Source organism: Pongo pygmaeus, chromosome 20 (assembly GCF_028885625.2).
Source record: "Pongo pygmaeus isolate AG05252 chromosome 20, NHGRI_mPonPyg2-v2.0_pri, whole genome shotgun sequence".
Lineage (NCBI taxonomy): Eukaryota > Metazoa > Chordata > Mammalia > Primates > Hominidae > Pongo > Pongo pygmaeus.
Genome location: NC_072393.2, coordinates 9,520,185 through 9,541,464, shown reverse-complemented (window position 1 = coordinate 9,541,464; position 21,280 = coordinate 9,520,185). Strand labels below are relative to the sequence as shown.

The 21,280-nt window shown below is 41.7% G+C and overlaps 1 protein-coding gene across 3 annotated transcripts; it reads left to right on the top strand.

Annotated features, from left to right (window-relative positions):
* Positions 1-1,110: 1,110 nt before the first annotated feature.
* On the top strand, positions 1,111-16,656 carry ZNF699 (zinc finger protein 699). Of its 3 annotated transcripts, none has more exons than XM_063658438.1 (6): positions 1,111-1,606; positions 5,814-5,866; positions 8,421-8,547; positions 12,988-13,071; positions 13,498-13,681; positions 14,039-16,656. In XM_063658438.1, the coding sequence occupies exons 2-6, from the start codon at positions 5,819-5,821 to the stop codon at positions 15,495-15,497; spliced, it is 1,902 nt and encodes a 633-aa protein (XP_063514508.1). In that variant the 5' UTR covers positions 1,111-1,606; positions 5,814-5,818; the 3' UTR covers positions 15,498-16,656. The 3 variants fall into 3 exon arrangements, with proteins under 3 accessions (XP_063514508.1, XP_054317556.1, XP_063514509.1); XM_054461581.2 differs by having other exon boundaries at positions 12,988-13,098; XM_063658439.1 differs by lacking the exons at positions 1,111-1,606; positions 5,814-5,866; positions 8,421-8,547 and having other exon boundaries at positions 12,992-13,286.
* Positions 16,657-21,280: the final 4,624 nt, after the last annotated feature.

The window sequence follows — 21,280 nt, the reverse complement described above, 5'->3', positions numbered from 1 at the left end:
AAGACAAGAATGCTTAATTTCTTTCAGACTTACAGTTGAGGAAGCTCTAAACAAACAATAAGAAAAAGAAATGACTCTGGGTGTGGTGGCTTACACCTGTACTCCTAGCAGTCTGGGAGGCTGAGGTGAGAGGATAGCTTGAGCTCAGGAGTTTGAGACCAGCTTCAGCAACATAGTGCGATCCCATCTCTACAAAAAATAAAAAAAATAGCTGGGTGGGGTGGTACGCGTCTGTATTCTCGCTACTTGGGGGGCTGAGATGGGACAATCACTTGAGCTGGGGAAGTCAAGGCTGCAATGAGCCATGGTCGCGCCACTGCACTCCAGCCTAGGCGATAGAGTGAGACATTGCCTCACAAAAAGAAAAAGAAATGAGTTATACACATTAAAACAATGAAAATATGCATAGAAAATATTTATATTTGATGTTCCAAATAATAAACTGACAGCTATCAGAATTCAGCAAGTTTCCAGGAAAAAGGTTCTATTTAAATAATTATCAATGGCTTCCCTCTACAGGAGAAGTTATCAATACAACAACGAAAGGGAAAACTGAAAGGCCCAAAAGGACTGAGTGAGTGGAAAGGAGAGTCTGTTTCCTATTAGAGCTGCAAATATATGTGTCCTGTGTACAGGGCTGTAGCAACGTGGAGGATGGGTATAAACCCGATCGATGAGCATCCTGTATCCGTGGTGGCTGAGAACCTGGATGGGAAGCCCTAGCCTTAGCCCCACCCCAGGCCTAGTCACTTAAGCCCCTCCCCTAGCCCTCGTCTCCGCCCCCTAGGAATTTCAACCAAGCCTCGCTCCCAATCTGGTTCCACCTTTAGCCCCGCCCCTTTGAGTATTTAAAAGGCCACGCCCCTAGGTCGGTCTAGTCCCAGTTCCGCCGCTCAGGCCGAGTCATGCAAGTCCAGTCCAGGGTTCTGTTTCTTCCCTGTTTACTCCAAATCATGAAGAAATTAGGATTTCTCATCCACTTGCCCTGGAACCAGCCTTGGCGCTCCTTCGCATCCCGCTCCTCCCCGCTCCACCCCCTTCACCTCAAGTCCACTTCCCAGGCCCCGCCCCATACGCCGTTTGCAGCGCCGAAAAAGGAATCAGAAGTGTGCTTCTGCGCATGCGCGAGTCGACAGCCATGTCACCCTACGCCTCCGCCCGCATCTGAGGAACATTTTTGCCTCCATCCGCTGCCTGTCCTGCCCTGCCGCGCCCCGCCCCGCCTGCCCCGGGTCGGGTCCGCGGGAGACAGAGGCCTCGGTTTGGGGATCGGCGGTCTAAGGGTGCCTCCCCGCCACTCCCTGCCCGGACCCCGCGCCCGGGGCCTCCCGCCGCAGGGGCGCTTCCTCAGATAGCCCTGGTCAGCTGCCCCTGCGGCCGCGGCTGGTCCCAAACTCACCGAATCGGGAACTCTGGTCTGGGTACAGAAATCGGGGTGATTCTGATGCAGGCGAGAGTTGGAGAACCAATGTCGTAGTTCATCAGCCTCCGAAAGCATCCTTTGCTCTCTTTCCAGAAAGGAAGAGCATCTCTGCCATTCGGGTCTCAAGGACAGGCGCCTCAGCTTCGTTCTCTGTGAGCTGATCTGTGGATCGCTGCGTGTCGGGTGAGCACGGAGTGACATTTGCCTCGGTTCGGTCCCCTCCTGTGCACTGTTTATGCGTTAGGTAGTGTTTGGGCCAAGCGCGGTGGTTCACGCCTGTAATCCCAGCACTTTGGGCGGCCGAGGCGGGCGGATCGCTTGAGCCCAGGAGTTTGAGGCCAGCCTGGGCAACATAGCAAGATCCCGTCTCTACAAAAAAAAAGTAAAATAAAAGGTGCGCTCCTGTGTTCCCAGCTACTCGGGAGGCAGAGGTTGCAGTGAGCTGAGATCGCATCACTGCACTCCAGCCTGGGCAACAGAGCGAGACCCTGTCTCAAAAAAACAAAAAGATAGTGTTTGGTCTCTGGATATTATACTCTGCCTATGGACATCAGTTTGATACATTATATTCAAGTGAAAGTGAACTGATGCATTTTGTCATTAATGATGCATTTGAATCATTTATCTATAGATTGGTTAAATTTCGCACAGAAAATTTGGTCATCTGTCAGTTTCAATCTTTTCCCTTTTTATTCCTTGCAGTTTCCATTTCTTTTCATTTCTTTACTGCACTTGCCAGGACCTCCAGTACAATGTCCGACAGAATAGCATGTAATTTACATCCTTGTCTTGTTTCTGATTCCAGAGGGAATTATTCTATCATTTCACCATTAAACAGGATGTTTGCTGTAGGTGTTTGTAGGTTTTTTCCCTTTCTTTATTTCTATTTCTTTTTAGAAAATAGGAGTCTCGCTTTGTTGCCCGGGCAGGTCTCGAACTCATGGGCTCTCTGCCTCCCAAAGTGCTGGAATTACAGGCATGAGCCACTGCACCCGGCCTGACCGTGTTTTAAACCGCTGATTTCTTTTTTCTTTGATTACTGGGTGTAATCAGGTTTTAGATCATTGCTGGAAAGTTGTACTACTTCCTAGAAATTCATTAATTACCTGTGCATCTTCATATTTATTACTTAAATTTTTTTCTATATTCTCCTTATGATATCTGTAATTATGATTCATTCTTGTTCATAATTTTTGTTGTTGTTGTTGTTTATGCCCTGTTGCTCTTAAAATTGCTGAGTTTGTTGCCGGCTGCGGTGGTGCACATCTGTAGTCCCACCTGGTGGGAAGCTAAGGCAGATGGATCGCTTGAGCCTAGGAAATGAGGTCAACCTGGGAACATGAAGAGTCTGTCTTAAACAATAAATTAAATAAAAAAAATTTTTAAAAAGCTGAGTTTGTCAGTTTCATTAGTTTTTCTTTTTGCAAAGGATGCTTTTTTAGCTTTTCTGATTCTGTTTACTATGTTTTAAAAAATATTATTTTCTATTTTCTTTCTGAACTTTCATGCTGGTCTTTATTCAACTTTATATACCAATAGTCTAGCCTATTCATACCGATTTTTTTTTTTTTTTTTTTTTTTTTTTGAGACAGAGTCTCGCTGTGTCTCCCAGGCTGGAGTGCAGTGGCACGATCTCGGCTCACTGCAACCTCTGCCTCCTGGGTTCAAACAATTCTCTGCCTCAGCCTCCCAAGTAGTGGGGATTACAGGCACCTGCCACCATGCCCAGCTAATTTTTTTGTATTTTCAGTAGAGATGGGTTTCACCATCTTGGCCAGGCTGGTCTTGAACTCCTGACCTTGTGATCCACCCACGTTGGCCTCCCAAAGTGCTGGGATTACAGGTGTGAGCCACCATGCCTGGCCAGTACTGATTTTTTTTCCTCTGGGAGTTGATAATGCTTATAAATATATAATAGATATACTAAACCCTCTGAAATTCCAACATGATCTGAAACAGTTATTTTAATTTTCTGCTTCTACCCTGCCACATTACCTGTCCTGACTTGCTAAAGATAAATATGTTACATGTCTCCTTATCCCTATAATGTGCTACATTTTTTATATAGCATGTATCTCTACCTGATGTATTTTGTTTACTTAGTGTCTTACCCCAAAATATTATAACATTCATTTGCTTCAGGATTTTTCTTTTTTATTTTTCTATGCCTTATTCCTTGTGACTTCATGTAGTAGGGTCAGGATAAATGTCACCTAAATAAATATGAAATGAAGGAGGTAAGGGCTATAAGGGAAGCATCATTGCCCAAGACATAGGCCTTAGGAGAAGGAGCTCAAAGATAGCATATTTGATTATTTATTTATTTTATTTATTTTGAGACAGAGTCTGGCTCTGTCACCCAGGCTGGAGTGCAGTGGTGTGATTTCGGCTTACTGCAACCTCCGCCTCCTGAGTTCACACAATTCTCCTGCCTCAGCCTCCTGAGTAGCTGGGACTACAGCTGTGCGCCACCATGCGTGGCTAATTTTTGTAGTTTTAGTAGAGACAGGGTTTCGCCATTTTGGCCAGGCTGGTCTTGAACTCCTGACCTCATGTGATCCTCCGACCTTGGTCTCCCAAAGTGCTGGGATTACAAGCATGAGCTACCATGCTCAGCATATTTGATTAGAATGCTTCATTTGTCCACTCTCTGTAGTGCCCAATAGGGTTCTAGGCTAAATCCTGGTAAAACTAGGGAATAAGGGGCTTAAAAACAATTAAAATTTAAGGTATGTGTTCAAAAATGTACTCACTGGGTGTTTGGGTTTTGAAGACAAATAGGCCTGCATTCAGACCCTGCCTCAGCAGCTAATTGGGTAATATTGAACATGTGGTTAATTGACTCATTCTAAGATAATTCTAAACTGGTTGTAATAATATTGGATTTGCAGAGCTTCTGTGAGAAATATTCTAAAATGTGGCCATTTCTTTGCAAAGTCATTCTCACATCAGGGTTGTCCAGATGGCATATATTGTTACTAATACAGCGAAGAATGTCACAGTTTTTTATTGGCTTTTGAAAATGCTACTTGTTCCATTGCAGTGGAAGTAACTGTTAACATGTCCTTGTTTGAAATTTGTGAAGCACTGCAGATACCACATCAGGGCTGACACAGGTCAAGTTTTGTTTTTTTTTTTTTTTTGAGATGGAGTCTCACTCTGTCTCCCAGGCTGGAGTACAGTGGCGCGATCTCGGCTTGCTGCAACCTCCGCCTCCCGGGTTCAAGCCATTCTTCTGCCTCAGCCTCCTGAGTAGCTGGGATTACAGGCGTGGGCCACCATGCCTGGCTACTTTTTGTATTTTTAGTAAAGGAGGGGTTTCACCATATTGGTTAGGCTGCTTTTGAACTCCTGACCTCGTGATCCACCCACCTCGGCCTCCCAAAGCGCTGGGATTACAGGCGTGAGCCACCGTGCTTGGCCAAGTATTCTTATTCTGCTACTACTGTACTATGCAGGCAAATTTAGCATGTGTATCACAGCATAGCGGCCTTCTCTGCCTCCAGCATATGGAATTCAATAGGCTGATGCTTGGCCAGGCACGGTGGCTCACGCCTGTAATCCCAGCATTTTGGGAGGCCGAGGCAGGTGGATCACGAGGTCAGGAGATCGATACCATCCTGGCTAACACGGTGAAACCCCGTCTCTACTAAAAACAAAAAAATTAACCAGGCATGGTGGTGTGCACCTGTAATCCCAGCTACTGGGGAGGCTGAGGAAGGAGAATGGCATGAACCCGGGAGGTGGAGGCTGCAGTGAGCTGAGATCACACCACTGCACTCCAGCCTGGGTGACAGAGCAAGACTCCGTCTCAAAAAAAAAAAAAATAGGCTGATGCTCTTTCTCAGGTTTTGGGGAACCCTGCAGCTCATGGGGGCAGGGGCAGTGGTCTAGGGCTGAGCAGCAAAGCCTGTTAGCCAGCTAAGGGGTGCAGAAGTAAGAAATATCGGGAGTGGAACTCCCAGAAGCCTGGCATATAAATCAGTGCTTTCTTGAATTTGAGATGGGGAGTGTTTATTCATGTTGTGGAAGATACTCCCTGATACATTTTATACTTTTTGTTATCATGGGCAGATTGACAGCCAGACTTTTCTAGTCTTCAGTTAACTTACAAAATAGCACTCTCAACCTCTTTTTTATGATCAACAAGGACCAGAGCACTGTTTTGTATCTCTAGGGGGACATAAGGTTGTTCCACTTTCCCACAAGAGCAGGGTATATTTGCTTGGATGTCTTGGGTGTGTGTGTGTGTGTTTTGAGGGGAGTTGTTACTTATTATTGATGGGCTGCAACATCCAGGCTCATGAGTGTGGGAATTTTGGGGAGGTCTGGATTCTCATGTCACCTTTTTTAATTCTAACTTCTCAATATCCTGCTTTTCTTCATGAAGGGGACATGGAGGAAGAAAGAAAAACTGCTGAGTTACAGAAAAATAGGATACAGGTAAGTAAAAGGTAATAATTGTCCAAAAGAATATTTCCATTGCACCAGGTCTCCCTCAGTGTTTTAGGGCACAAGCCAGCAATCTCTTTCTGTATTGGACCACATAGTATTTTAGGCACTGAAGGCTGTAGTTCTTTTTTTTCGAGACACAGTCTTGCTCTGTCACCAGGCTGGAGTGCAGTGGCACCATCTTGGCTCACTGTAGCCTTCGACTCCCTGGTTCAACCGATTCTCCTGCCTCAGCCTCCCGAGTGGCTGGGACTACAGGCATGCACCACCACTCTCGGCTAACTTTGTATTTTTAGTAGAGATGGGGTTTCACCATGTTGGCCAGGATGGTCTCGATCTCCTGACCTCGTGATCTGCCCGCCTTGGCCTCCCAAAGTGCTGAGATTACAGGCGTGAGCCACCGCACCCGGCCGGCCGTAGTGTTTCTATTGCAATTCAGCTCTGCCATTTTGGTGCAAAAGCAGCCATAGACAGTACATAAACACATTTTATTGTGTTCCAATAAAACTGTATTTATGCATTCAAGTGGCAGCTTGGATATAGTCCATGTGCCATAGTTTGCTGACCACTGGCCTAGAATACAAGGAAGTATGACCAGCTGTGGGCCTGGCTTCAAAATTGTGCTTATGCAGTCTCCTGGGCCTCTCAGTTTTGTGAGGGGGGAAAAAAATGAAAGGCTTCTTTTCTTTCAGTGTATTTTTATTCATTAAAATCCCATCTAGATTTGACCCTGTGTTTAATGTTGTAGTGATTGCTATGGTGGGAATAAAGTAACAGGCGAAGTTATTTCTGTAATAAGGAATCGATAATGTCAATGTGGAAATTATTTCATTTCCAGAGCATTTCTCTCATTTCTTCAATATGTTCTGGACTTTTCTAGGCCATCATAAGACTAGCATTGGTCACCATCTATGATATTGTGAAATACATATTTGGGCCTGGGCACGGTGGCTCACGCCTGCAATCCCAGCACTTTGGGAGGCTGAGGTGGGCAGATTGCCTGAGGTCAGGAGTTCGAGACCAGTCTGGCCAACATGGTGAAACGCTGTCTCTACTAAAAATACAAAAAAAAGTAGCTGGGCATGGTAGCACGTGCCTGTAATCCCAGCTACTCAGGAGGCTGAGGCAGGGGAATTGCTTGAACCAGGAAGGTGGAGGTTGCAATAAGCCGAGATTGCGCCACTGCACTCCAGCCTGAGAGACAGAGCGAGACTCCATCTCAAAAAAAAAAAAAAAAAGAAAACAATTTTGTTTTCATCCTATTTCCTAGCACAGAGTTCCTAAAAACCCTTGTAATCTCTGGAGCAATAAGAGGGTCTTTTGTGTGCGCATGAGATGGTTGGTGTCTGGAAGCCCCTAGAGAGCCTCAGCATGGGGGCTGGTTCAGAAAGACCCAGGCAAGATCAGAAGATTGGGACTTAAATCAGCCATGCCTGTGATGGAGCCTCCTTAAAAACCCAAAGGACTGGCTTGAGGAGCTCGTGGATAGCTGGACGTGTGGTGGTTCCTGGAGGGTGGCATGCCAGGAGAGGGCATGGAATCTCTGCTCCCCTTCCCAGCATACCTTGGCCTGTCCATCTCTTCATCTGGCTGTTTTATCTGTGTACTTTGTAATGACCTTGGTGATAAACCAATAAACATGTTTCCCTGAGTTCTGTGAGTTGTTCCAGCAAATTAATCAAACTCAAGGAGAGGGTAGTAGGAGCCCTGATTTTAGCCAGTCAGAAGTATAATTGACAGCCTTTTAACTTGGTATTGGCATCTGAAGTGGGAGGCAGTTTAGTGGGGCCTCCTGTGGAATCTCCCATCTGTGGAATCTCCAAGTAGATAGTATCAGAAGCAAATTGTAGGATACCCAGCTGGTGTCCACTGGGGAGTTGCTTGGTGTTTGTGGAAAATATCCCCCACATATCTGGTGTCAGAAGTGTTCTGTACAGTATTGAGTGACTATGTCAGAGGGTAGGAAAAACACTTTGTTTTTTCCTAGCTCATTGGCATCAGATTGTGGGGAGATAAATTTAATGTGTTTTTTTTTTTTTTTTTTTTTGTCCAGGCTAGAGTGCAGTGGCATGGTCGTGCTCACTGCAGCCTCAACCTTGTGGCTCAAGCAATCCTCCCACCCACCTCAGCCTCCGGAGTAGCTGCCACCATAGGCACATGCCACCACGCCTAGCTATTTTTTAAAAAATTTTGGTTTTTTTAAACCACTATGTTCTGTTGCCTAGGCTGGTCTTGAACTCCTGGGCTCAAGTAGTCCTCCTGCTTTGGCCCCCCAAAGTGCTGGGATTACAGGCTTGACCCAGTTTGCCTGGCAATTTAGTGTTTTAGAAGTATTAAATCTATAAGCCAGGATTTGATCAGTGATGAATTATGTGTGGATAGAAAGAGAGAGAGATTTGTTGACTGAACCCTAGAGTAGATGCTGGGATCTTCTGAACTTCCTATGAATTGACTCTCCTTTCCTCGATGTTGTCAGCCTCATCTGTCCTCTTGTACACATTGGAGGAATTGTACCTTTCTGAACAGAATTTGTGGTATGTTTTAGGACTCAGTAGTCTTTGAGGATGTGGCTGTGGACTTCACCCAGGAGGAATGGGCTTTGCTGGATCTTGCTCAGAGGAACCTCTACAGAGATGTGATGCTGGAAAACTTCCAGAACCTGGCCTCACTAGGTAAGAATAGCAAGATTCTTTCATATAGTTGTTTAGAAAGTTATTTTATCTTACTAAATTGACTTTATTCTAGGATTTGGGCTGAGGAATGGGAAGACATTGGTAAATAAGACAGATATGGTCACCAACCCCAAGGAACTTACTGTCTAGTGGCTTTGCTATGAAAATAAACACCTGGGCCGGGCGCAGTGCTCATGCTTGTAATCTCAGCATTTTGGGAGGCTAAGGCGGGTGGATCACCTGAGGTCAGGAGTTCAAGATCAGCCTGACCAACATGGAGAAACCCCGTCTCTACTAAAAATACAAAATTAGCCAGGCATAGTGGCGCATGCCTGTAATCCCAGCTACTTGGGAGGCTGAGGCAGGAGAATCACTTGAACCCAGGAGGTGGAGGTTATGGTGAGCCACGATTGCTCCATTGCACTCCAGCCTGGGCAACAAGAGTGAAACTCCGTCTCAAAAAAAAAAAAAGAAAGAAAATAAACATCTGTATATTGAACTGATGCTTTTTTTCATGGTTGAAAGCCTTGAGGTTTATTAAGTATTGAAAGTGTGGGTATAAACCTCAGCAATCACTATAGGACACAGGGAGGAGGTTTGTAGTTTGGACATTTTGAAGATTTTACTGCTATCTATGTCCTTTACCCAAAGACTACCAGAACACACCTATGGTTAAACAAGTTGGGTTTATTTTGCAGTTCAGCAAGCAAGAATACATGCCTCTTACATGTCCTAGTAAGAGGGTGTTAGAAAAGACCTATTACAGGATTTGTGCCTCAGTTGAGTGATTTGGGGATGGGTCTATGGAAGTAGACTGTATTAGTTTCCTAGACCTTCTGTAACAGAGTAGCACACACTGGTGGCTAAAAACAATAGAAATTTTTTCCTTCACAGCATTTCTGGAGGCTGGGTATCTGAAATCAAGGGATCAGCAGGGCCATGTTCTCTCTGAAGGCTCTGGGGGAAAGACTCCCTTTTCTCTTCCTGGCTTCTGGTGATTGCTGGCAATCATTGGCATTCCTTGACTTACAGATGTATCATTCCATTCTCTGCCTTCGTCTTCTTGCCTGTGTGTCTAAGTCTCTTTCTCCTTACAAAGACACCAGTCATTGGATTTAGGGCCCATCCTAATCCAGTATAACCTTGTCTTGATTATATCTGTAAAGACCCTATTTCTAAATAAGGTAACATTCTGAGGTTCTGGGTGGACTTCTCTCTCTCTCTCTCTTTTTTTTTTTGTGTAGGCTTTGTTATTATTTTTAGAGCAATTTTAGGTTCACAGCTGAATTAAGTGGAAGGTACAGAGGTTTCCCATATAACCTCTGGCTCCCACATGCATAGCCTCCTCTAATAACAACATCCCCCACCAGAGTGGTAAATTTGTTATAACTGATGAAGCTACACTGACACATCATCATTGCCCAGAGGCCATCATTTACATTAGGGTTCACTCTTGGTATTGTACATTCTATGGGTTTGGAAGAATATATAATGACATGTATCCACTATTATATCATACAGAATAGTTTCACTGCTATAAAAATCCTGTGTGCTCTATCAATTCATCCCTCCTTCCCTGCCTCTTAAATCTTGGCAACCACTGATCTTCTTACTGTCTCCAAAACGATGTTGCCTTCTGCAAAATGTCATATAGTTGGAATCATGCAGTATGTAGCCTTTTCAGATTGGCTTCTTTCACTTAGAATATACATTTAAGATTCCTCCATGTCTTTTCATGGCTTGAGAGCTCATTTCTTTGTACCTCTGACTAATAGTCTATTGTCTGGATGTACCACAGTTTATCCATTCACCTACTGAAGGACTTCTTGGTCGCTTACACATTTTGGCAGTTATAAATATAGCTACTATGAACATTGGTGTGCAGGTTTTTATGTGGGCATACATTTTCAACTCCTTTGGGTAAAAGGAGTGCAATTCAGTTGCTGGGTTTTATGGTAAGAGGATGTTTAATTTTATAAGAAACTGCCAGCTGGGTGTGGTGGCTCACACCTGTAATCCCAGCACTTAGGGAGGCCAAGGCGGGCGGATCATGAGGTCAGGAGATGGAGACCATCCTGGCTAACACGGTGAGACTCCGTCTGTACTAAAAATACAAAACATTAGCTGGGTGTGTTGGCGGGTGCCTGTAGTCCCAGGCTACTCGGGAGGCTGAGGCAGGAGAATGGCATGAACCCGGGAGGCAAAGCTTGCAGTGAGCCAAGATTGCACGACTGCACTCCAGCCTGGGCAACAGAGCGAGACTCCATCTGAAAAAAAAAAAAAAAAAAAAAAAAGAAACTGCCAAACTGTCTTCCAAAGTGGCTATACCATCTTGCATTCCAGCCAGCAATGAATCAGAGTTCCTGTTGCTCCTCATCCTCACCAGCATTTGTTGTTGTGAATGTTCAGGATTTTGGCCATTCTAATAGGTGTGTAGTGGTGCCTTGTTTTAATTTGCATTTCCCTGATGACTTATGATGTTGAGCATCTTTTCATATGCTTATTTGCCATCTGTGTGTGTTCTTTGGTGAGGTGTCTGTAAAGGTCTTTGGCTCATTTTTTTGTCTTTTTTTTTTTAAACATTGTTGAGTTTTAAGAGTTCTGTGAATATTTTGTTTGTTTTTTTCTGTATGATATCTGCTACAGTCTTTGTATATTTTTGATAACAGTTCCTTCTCAGATATGTTTTTTGCAAATATTTTCTCCCAGGCTGTGGCTTATCTTTCCATTCTCTTGACATTGTCTTTCAGAGAGCAGAAATTTTTAATGTTAATGAAGTTCAATTATTGATTCTTTGTTTTATGGATCATGCTTTAGCATTATTACCTAGAATATCATTGCCAGGGTGTGGGAGCACACGCTGGTAGTCCCAGTTGCTTGGGAGATGGAGGCTGGAAGATCACTTGAGTCCAGGAGTTTGAGGCTGCAGTGAGCTATGATCACACCACTACTACAGCCTGGGTAATAAAGTGAGATCCTGTCTCTTAAAAAAAAAATATTAAAAATGTCAGGCCAGGCGTGGTGGCTCATGCCTGTAATCCCAGCACTTTGGGAGGCTGAGGCAGGCAGATCACGAGGTCAGGAGATCGAGACCATCCTGGCTAACACGGTGAAACCCCATCTCTACTAAAAATACAAAAAATTAGCCAGGCGTGGTGGCAGGCATCTGTGGTCCCAGCTACTCAGGAGGCTGAGGCAGGAGAATGGCGTGAACCCGGGAGGCGGAGCTTGCAGTGAGCTGAGTTTGCGCCACTGCACTCCAGCCTGGGCGACAGAGCAAGACTCCATCTCAGAAAAAAAAAAAAAAATTAAAAATGTCATTGCCAAACAGAAGGTCATTTACATTTTTCTCCTGTTATCTTCTAGGAGTTTTCTAGCTTTGCATTTTACAGTGAGGTCTGTGACCCATTTTGAGTTAACTTTTGTGTAGGGTCTAAGGCCTGTGTCTAGATTTATTTTTTTGCTTGTGGATGTCCAGTTGTTCCAGTACCACTTGTGGGAAAGACTATCTTTTCTCCATTGTATTGCCTTTGCTATTTTGTCCAGGTCAGCTGACTGTATCAGTGTGGCTCTGTTTCTGAACCCACTGTGCTTTTCCATTGATCCATTTGAACATAAATTTTGAGGGGACATTGTTCAGCCTAGTGACACAGGCAGTCATTTTAGATTGGTTGCTGACAGAAAGTGGATAGTATTGCTGGTTGCTGACAGTATTATTCAGTAATACTCTATTATTGAGTATGTTGTGAGTGGCATAAAGTCTTTAGACAAAATTATGAGGTAACCTTGTTTTGTTTCATTTTATCATGATTTCAGAGTAACTTTATCCAAGATTAGTATTTTGTGAGATTATTTATATTCAATAGGAGAACAAAATGTCCCAGTTGTGACTGTCTGACCAGCTTGTAATGATATTGTGGTTTAGGTGTGAACATTAGATCAATTCTGTCAGAGGTTGCTTCCTCCTGCCACCTCTCCTTTTTTTTTGAGATAGAGTCTCGCTCTGTCACCCAGGCTGGAGTGCAGTGGCACCATCTCGGCTCACTACAACTTCTGCCTCCCGGGTTCAAGCAATTCTCTTGCCTCAGACTCCTGAGTAGCTTGGATTACAGGTGTGCTCCACCACACCCTGCTAATTTTTGTATTTTTAGTAGAGACAGGGTTTCACCATGTTGGCCAGGCTGGTCTCGAACCCCTGACCTCGTGATCCACCTGCTTCGGCCTCCCAAAGTGCTGGGATTACAGGTGTGAGCCACTGCGCCCAACCTGCCACCTCTCCTTTTTTAAAAGAAATAAAAATAAATTTGACATTTTGTTGCAGTTAAACTCACAGTTGTCCATTTTTGGAATATCAGAAGACTAAAGTTTTGTTTCTGTTTCATGGAAATGTTAGTGATTCTTCATAATTTTCCCTCATGATATGCCTTTCTGCTTGTGCAGGGTATCCACTACACACACCCCATCTGATCTCCCAGTGGGAACAAGAGGAGGACCTGCAGACAGTGAAGAGAGAACTTATCCAGGGTATCTTTATGGGAGAGCACCAGGAAGGCAAGAACCCTTGGGAGAAACTGCTTTGGTTGGGGGAAAAAATCAACTTAAAGTAAAAAACAAAAACAAACTTTGTTTTATATGAGGAAGCTCATCTTCCACAGACATCTCAGATGACTATTTTGACTTTTTATCAGTCCTCTCACATTTTCCTTGTTCTCGGCAAAGACCTTCCATGTTTCCTATTTGTAAGTTAGCATTTGGTCATGTGCATTTTATCCAATTTCTGTTTTGTTCTCCTAATACTATCTTAGTTATGTTAGTTTCAATCTTCATAGAATTATTTCTTAGTTAATTGCTTACCATTTTGACCCTTGTGCCTATTAATACCAAAGTCCTGAAATAGCCACTCTGCTAAAAGTCCTTTGCTCAAAGAAGCTTTCACTTTTTTTGTTTCAGGTTTTGAGACTCAACTTAAAACTAATGAATCAGTTGCTCCACAAGATATCTGTGGAGAAAAAATATCCAATGAACAGAAAATAGTAAGATTCAAAAGGAATGATTCCTGGTTCTCCAGTTTACATGAAAACCAGGAGTCCTGTGGTATTGATTATCAGAACAAAAGCCATGAGAGACATTTGAGGTGAGTGCCATTTGTGAGAAAGAGAAAGTGCCTCAGGAGAGAATCTTAAAGTCATGAAATCTAAGAAATATGTATATATAAATAAGCCTAGATCAAAGATTGTGGTTTGAGAAAGAATTTTCATGAGTTAATTTTTTCCACAAATGAGACTGAGATTTTGAATGTTTGACACATACTTCAGTTGTAAACAATTATCAGAAAAATCCCATGAGTCAATAACTCAGTGACAGTATTAGCTATGGTAGAGCCCTCTGTGAAAACTTTCAGCTTATAACTTGACAGAAGGGCAGAAAACACACACATTCACTGAAATTGGTAGAAATTTATTACTAATAATGTGTCTTTTATTTTTAAAAGAAATCATATGGTAGACAACATCTATGAATGTTGTGAAGAAAATCAAGATGGACAGACTTTCAGCCAAATTCCAAATCTTGATTCACTCAAGAGAAATACTGAAGTAAAATCCTATGAATGCCATGAGTGTGGAAAGGCCTTTGTGGATCATTCATCCCTTAAGAGTCACATCAGGTCTCATACTGGAAGCAAACCCTATCAGTGCAAGGAATGTGGGAAGGCCTTCCATTTTCTTGCTTGTTTCAAGAAGCATATGAAAACCCCCACTGAAGAGAAGCCCTATGAATGTAAGGAATGTACCAGAGCCTTCAGCTGTTCCTCATTCTTTAGAGCACATATGAAGATTCACGTCGGAAAGACAAATTATGAATGTAAAGAATGTGGGAAAGGTTTTAGTTGTTCCTCATCACTCACAGAACACAAAAGAATTCATAGTGGAGATAAGCCTTATGAATGTAAGGAATGTGGGAAGGCCTTCAGTTGTTCCTCCTCACTCTCCAAACACAAAAGAATTCACAGTGGAGATAAGCCATATGAATGTAAGGAATGTGGGAAGGCCTTTAGCTCTTCCTCTCACCTTATAATACATATAAGAATTCACACTGGAGAGAAGCCTTATGAATGTAAAGAGTGTGGGAAGGCCTTCAGCGAGTCCTCAAAACTCACTGTACATGTGAGGACACATACTGGAGAGAAACCCTATAAATGTAAGGAATGTGGGAAGGCCTACAATTGTCCCTCCTCCTTAAGTATCCACATGAGAAAACACACTGGAGAAAAACCATATGAATGTCTGGAATGTGGAAAGGCCTTCTACCTTCCCACTTCCCTTAATACACATGTGAAAAATCAAAGTCGAGAGAAACCCTATGAATGTAAGGAATGTGGGAAGGCCTTTAGTTGTCCCTCATCCTTTAGAGCACATGTGAGAGATCACACTGGAAAGATACAGTATGAATGTAAGGAGTGTGGGAAGATGTTTAGTCGTTCCTCATCCCTCACCGAACACCTAAGAACTCACAGCGGAGAGAAGCCGTATGAATGTAAAGAATGTGGGAAAGCCTTTATTAGTTCCTCCCACCTTACAGTACACATCAGAACTCACACTGGAGAGAAACCCTATGAATGTAAGAAATGTGGGAAAGCCTTTATTTATCCCTCAGCCCTTAGGATCCACATGAGAACGCACACTGGGGAAAAACCCTATGAATGTAAGGAATGTGGGAAAGCATTTCGTCATTCTTCATACCTTACTGTACATGCAAGAATGCACACTGGAGAGAAACCCTTTGAATGTCTGGAATGTGGAAAAGCCTTCAGTTGTCCCTCGTCCTTTCGAAGGCATGTGAGAAGCCACACTGGAGAGAAACCCTATGAATGTAAGGAATGTGGGAAAGCCTTTGTTTGTCCTGCCTACTTTCGAAGGCATGTGAAAACTCACACTAGAGAAAACACATAAATGTAAGGAATATGGGAATGTCTGCAAAGCTTCAGATCGTAGGCAACATGTGAGATCTCATACTGTGGAGACACCCTATGAATGTAAGAAAGTAGGAAATAATTGCTCATTGTTTTGAAGATTTGAGGACACTTTAGAGAAACCCTGTGTATGTAAATCATGTGCTAAAGCCTTTATGAACATTGCTTATTATGTATAAGAAAATTTGTACTAGAAATGAAGATCAGTGCCTCATCCTTAAAGTAGACTGCTGGCTTGTTGATTACCAGTGTTTTCTGATAGGAACATTGAAGGTGATAAATTTACCTTTTCAGCTCTAGCCACATACTTTTTAGTATGAGGTGCTTTAATTTTGGTTCTGATGTAAATATGATTTCCATTACAAAATCTTTTGGATCATGGAGGACATGAAATATTTTTTCTGTATAGGCAGGAGTGGTCTTTTTTAAAAAAGTGGTTTCTAATTAATGTTCATTGTTCTTTAAATGGGTAGTCATTATAATATTGACACTTTGGTTTTTGTTGATGTTTTGTTTTTAGTCTACATGGCAGATAATGGAACTTGCCCACTCAATATTTTTCTTCCTATTCTTTTTTGCTAAGAGACGTTAGAGTTTCTGAGATGATCAATTTTTACTATTAAAAGCTTTTATTGTCTAGTGAGTAATTTCATCAGAAATTAACTTAATATACTATTTTTATATTTTGTTCTTTGTCCTTGCTCATGGCTGGGAATTGGATCCAGTGTTTTGGGTGTAAAAATTGTGTTACATTAACTACATTTCCCAGAATCACTTTTTTCTCCAGTTCTAGGTTAGACTTGTCTAAAATAAGAGTTTGTATGAGATTTGGAAGGCATAAGGGAAGAAAAAGCTGTTATGCTATGTTTAGTGGGGCCATCAGACAGAGAGACAGACGTATAAAGGCCTGGTAACCTCTAGTTTTCAGCTCATTTTTCTGACTGTTGGACTCATTGATCAATATTTGCTCAAAACCGAATGTTGTAGCTGGGTGTGATGGTGCATACCTGTGGTCCCAGCTACTCAGGAGTTTGAGGCTGCAGTGAACAATGATCATGCCACTGCACTCCAGCCTGAGTGACAGAGTGAGACCCTTTCTCAAAAACAAAACAAAACGAAATAAAAAACCAAACATTAAATGCTTGCTTGACTTCAGTGTCCTCCAAGGCAGCATCTCTACGGCTATCACCATATACAGCTTCTTGGATTTTCTAGCAAGCTCTGGCATTGCCATTTTGCTTACGTTGCAGTCTTTCTTACACAGTCCAATCGCATCATGTCACGCTATTCACGGGGAAAGATATTTTTGCAAGTCTCAAAAGCAAGAGCTGTGGAGAGTGAGGGAAGTTACCCTTGGTAATTGAGGTAAGCATCCACAGGGTGTCATCCTGTTTTAATGGAGAAAGATTTATACTTTATACTTGACACCTTTAAACAGAAAATATTTTACTGCTTTTTTTTTTTAATGTAAGAAGATGAATTGCTTCAGGTACCTTTAGCTACAGTATTATATTTTCCCTTTAAAAGTATAATCTACTACTATGATATTTCCCTCCTATTATATTTTCCCTTTAAAAGTACAACTCTACTATTTCCCCTTAATCACTTTTTATTTTATTATATTATACATACGCTAACATGCATGAAGTGTGCTCATCTTCAATGTACAGCTTAATGAAATTTCATGTATGTATATGTCCTGGTAAACAGAGAACATTTCCAAGACTTTAGGAAGTTCCTTCATCCTCTTTCTCAGTGATTAATTACTCCACAGGGCAACCACAATTTTGACTCTTACTATAATTGACTTGGTGTGCTTGTTCTTGATTTTCATCCAAATGTTAAAATACAATATGTACAGTTATGTGTTTTGACTTCTTTTGCTTAACATAATGTGTAGTTTGACTTTTAATTGTTCTTTTGATAGATGTATGGGCTTATTTACCTTGGTATGTGCTATATGTGCAGGAATGAATTTACTGAATCATAGGGTAGACTTTAAGTTTAGTTTTGGTAGGTATTGCAGTTTTCAAAAAATATTGATTCCACTAATAATCCCCAAAACAATGCATGAAAGTTCCAGTTGTTTCACACACCTGTCCAGCACTTTCTGATTATAGTCATCCAGCAGAGAGTGTGCATTTACCTGATATGTAATGATTTTGAGTACTTTTCGATGTGCTTATTGGCTATTGGGATTTTTTTTTGTGGGGGCACCTGTTGAAACATTTCACCCATCTATGATTTCTTTTCTTTTTTTTCTTTTTTTTTTTTTTTGAGACGGACTCTTGTGCCCAGGTTGGAGTGCAGTGGTGTAATCTTGCTCACTGCAATCTCCGCTTTCTGGGTTCAAGTGACTCTCCTGTCTCAGCCTCCTGAGTAGCTGGGATTACAGGCGTGTGCCACCACACCTGGCTAATTTTTGTATTTTTTAGTAGAGATGGGGTTTCACCATGTTGGCCAGGTTGGTCTTGAGCTCCTGACCTCAGGTGATCCGCCCACCTTGGCCTCCCAAAGTGCTGGGATTATAGGTGTGAGCCACCACACCCAGACTTATGGTTCCTTTTAAAAAAAAAATTGAAAGATTTCCTTCTGGTTACTTGTCCTTTATTGTATGTATGTATATCTATATCTAGGTACACATGCATAGATATGTATAAACCATGTATCATATATTACATATATACATAAAATATGTATATTATATATACATACATTACAGATAAACATTTCCTAATCTCTGTCTTGTCTTTTCACTCTTTAAAGGAAATTTGTTGGTTTAAATAATTTATTACTAAAAAGACCTTGAGTATAACGAGCTTCAGACATGGCTAAATCCTGGGGCTAAAAAAATGTTATCTAGTTGAATTCTGTCTCCCTGTCTTGGCTGTGCATCCTCCTGCATTAGCATTTCTTCCAAGCAGATTGTCTCTTCGTAGATGGCCCCAGAAACTCTGGCTACTTTCTTCCCAACTTAAAGTCTCAGGGAGAAAAGAGTGATTGTCTTTTTGAACAGTTCCAATATGATGATCAGAATTCAATCTAGTTGGCTCTGACTGGCTCACTTGCCCACTGTACTCTGGTCACTGGCCTGGGGAATGTAATACTCTCATTTGCTTAGGGTTAGTGCCCGCGCTTATCCAGAAACTGGATTAGAGTCTGCACTGACTGAATCATAGAGTCCTGGAAGTTTTGGGGCATATGCAGAGGGGAGGAGGCAGGAGTGGGCAGGTAGGATCTAAAAGCAGTGGTAATATTGTTAGCTGTTATGTTGGTCTTAGCAGCAAGTGGGAACTGTGAAGTCTGGGAACTCAGCCAGGGTTAGGTAGTTCCTAGATAGCATTTTAGAAAGGTCAGGTGTCATCCGTTAACATGTGTTTAGATTGCTAAAGATTGCTGCTTGGCCGGGCACAGTGGCTCAACGCCTGTAATCCCAGCATTTTGGGAGGCCGAGGCAGGCGGATCACCTGAGGTCAGGAGTTTAAGACCAGCCTGGCCAACATGGTGAAACCCTGTCTCTACTAAAAAAATTAGCCAGGCGTGGTGGCCTGTGCCTATAATCTCAGCTACTCAGGAGGCTGGGGCAGGAGAATCACTTGAACCTGGGAGGTGGAGGTTGCCGGTAGCCAAGATTGTGCCAGTGCACTCCAGCCTGGGCAACAGAGTGAGACTCCGTGTCAAAAAAAAAAAAAAAAAAAGATTACTGCTTAATCTTTAATGAGCATAAAGATCAACTTGAGATCTGACACCTGTTTAAGAATTATTTGCCTGGACCAAGAAAATGAATCTTTTCTCCTATGTTTCCTTCTAGATTCTTTATTGTTTTTTTATGTAGGTCTGTGATCTACTTTGACTAATTTTTTGTAGCGCGTGAGGTAGGATCAAGGTGTGTGTATATAGATTTATCAAAGAGACCGTGGTTTCCTCTCGGCCGAGCCAATCTCTGCCTCTTGGTTCATTTGTCTTTTCTTGCATCAATACCATACTATCTTAATTTATGTTGCTTTGTAATATTTTTGGAAATCTAGTAGTGAAAGCCTTCCAACTTTTTTATTCTTTAAGATGGTCTTGCCTTCTCTGTTCCCCATGTTTTCTAAATTAATTTTGGAATCTCAGGATTAATGTTCACAAATGAATTTTTGGTACTATGCCTGTAATTACATTGATTTTATCAAATAACCTGAGGATAATTGACATCTTTACAATATCGAGTTTTCCAGTTGATGAATATGGTATAATTGTCCATTTACCAAGGTTGTCTTTAACTTTTCTCAAGAGTGTTTTATAGTTTTCATTGTAAAAATCTTGATTCATTTAATTTATTTCTAGTATATTTTGCTTTGTATTTTTTATTTGTTTTTCAATGTTTTTGGCTAGTACGTAGAATTGCAATATCTTTTTGTATATTGACTTTATAGCTGGTGACATTTATAAATTCAATTATTTATTCCAATACTTTGTGGATTTTGGATTTTCTATATATATATAATCCTGTTAATACCAATAAAAGAAAGTCTTACCTAAGGTCTAAACTTTATTTTTTGCTTATTTTTCTTGCCTTATTTCTTTAGAGTAATGAATAGAAATGATGAAAGTGAATATCTTTGCCTTGTTTCTGAACTTAGGGAAATGTTTTTAATATTTCACCATTGAGTATGATACTACCTAGAAGTTTTTTATAAATAACCCTTATCAAATTAAGGGAATTCTGTTTTATTCTTGGATTGTCAAGATTGTTTTGTAAAAATCATGAATGGACATTAGATTTTATCTAGTGCCTTCTCTGCATGTATCAGAGTCTTTAAGAAATCCTTGTCAATCCTGAGAGATCTGGAAAAAAAAATTCTTAAATCTGTTAATAAGGTGAATTATATGTTCCTTGATTTTCATATGGTAAAACAACATCTATTACTGGAATAAACCACACTTGGATATGGTTTATTAGCCTTTTCATTTTTGCTAGATTCAATGTTACTTTAAAAAAAGTATTTCTGTGTCTATGTTAATGAGAAGGTTGTCCTGTGATTTCTTTTATCATAATATACTTGTCTGTTTTGTATCAGGTTTATATTGTCTCATAAAAGTTGAAAACTATTCTGAAAGGCAGTATAAAATCACAGCTCACTGCAGCCTCGACCTCCTGGACTCAAGTGACTCTCTTGCCTCAGCCTCCTGAATAGCTGTGACTACAGGCACACACCACCATACCCAGCTTTTTTTTTTTTTTTTTTTGTAGAGATGGGGTTTCACCATGTTGCCCAGGCTAGTCTTGAGCTCCTAGGCTCAAGTGATCTGCCCACCTTGGCCTCTCAAAATACTAGGTTTACAGATGTAAGCCACCATGCCTGGTTGTGACCTTTCTTTCAATAGATCCTTTTTTTCTTTCTCCTTCAGAAGGTAGTTTCATCCCATGGTCCAAGTACCTTGACTTTCACTACCACATTCTAGAAAATTAATGCCCCCATTTCCTCACTCCTTGTATATTCATGCCCTTTGCTATGTGACTTGTTTTAGGCAATGGAACGTTAACCAGTAAAATATGAACAGAGGCTTTAAACATGCTTGTGTAGTTGGGTTTGCTAACTTTAGCACTTCTGGCACTGCTACAGACACAAGAGTAGCTAAATGGTTCAGTGGAGCCCAATGCAGACCAACTCCCAGATTTGTGAGCTAAATAACATACTTGATGTTTTTGCCTCTGGGATTTTTGTGATCATTTGTTAGGCAGCACATTGGAGCAATAGCTAACTGATACACGCATCG

What these genes read in the sequence shown, in the direction of transcription:
- ZNF699 (XM_054461581.2), top strand. Translation starts at nt 5,819, where the DNA reads ATGGAGGAAGAAAGAAAAACTGCTGAGTTACAGAAAAATAGGATACAG. An exon ending in TACAGAAAAATAGGATACAG is followed by an intron (nt 5,867 to 8,420) that starts GTAAGTAAAAGG and finishes GGTATGTTTTAG; the next exon opens with GACTCAGTAGTCTTTGAGGA. An exon ending in CCAGAACCTGGCCTCACTAG is followed by an intron (nt 8,548 to 12,987) that starts GTAAGAATAGCA and finishes CTGCTTGTGCAG; the next exon opens with GGTATCCACTACACACACCC.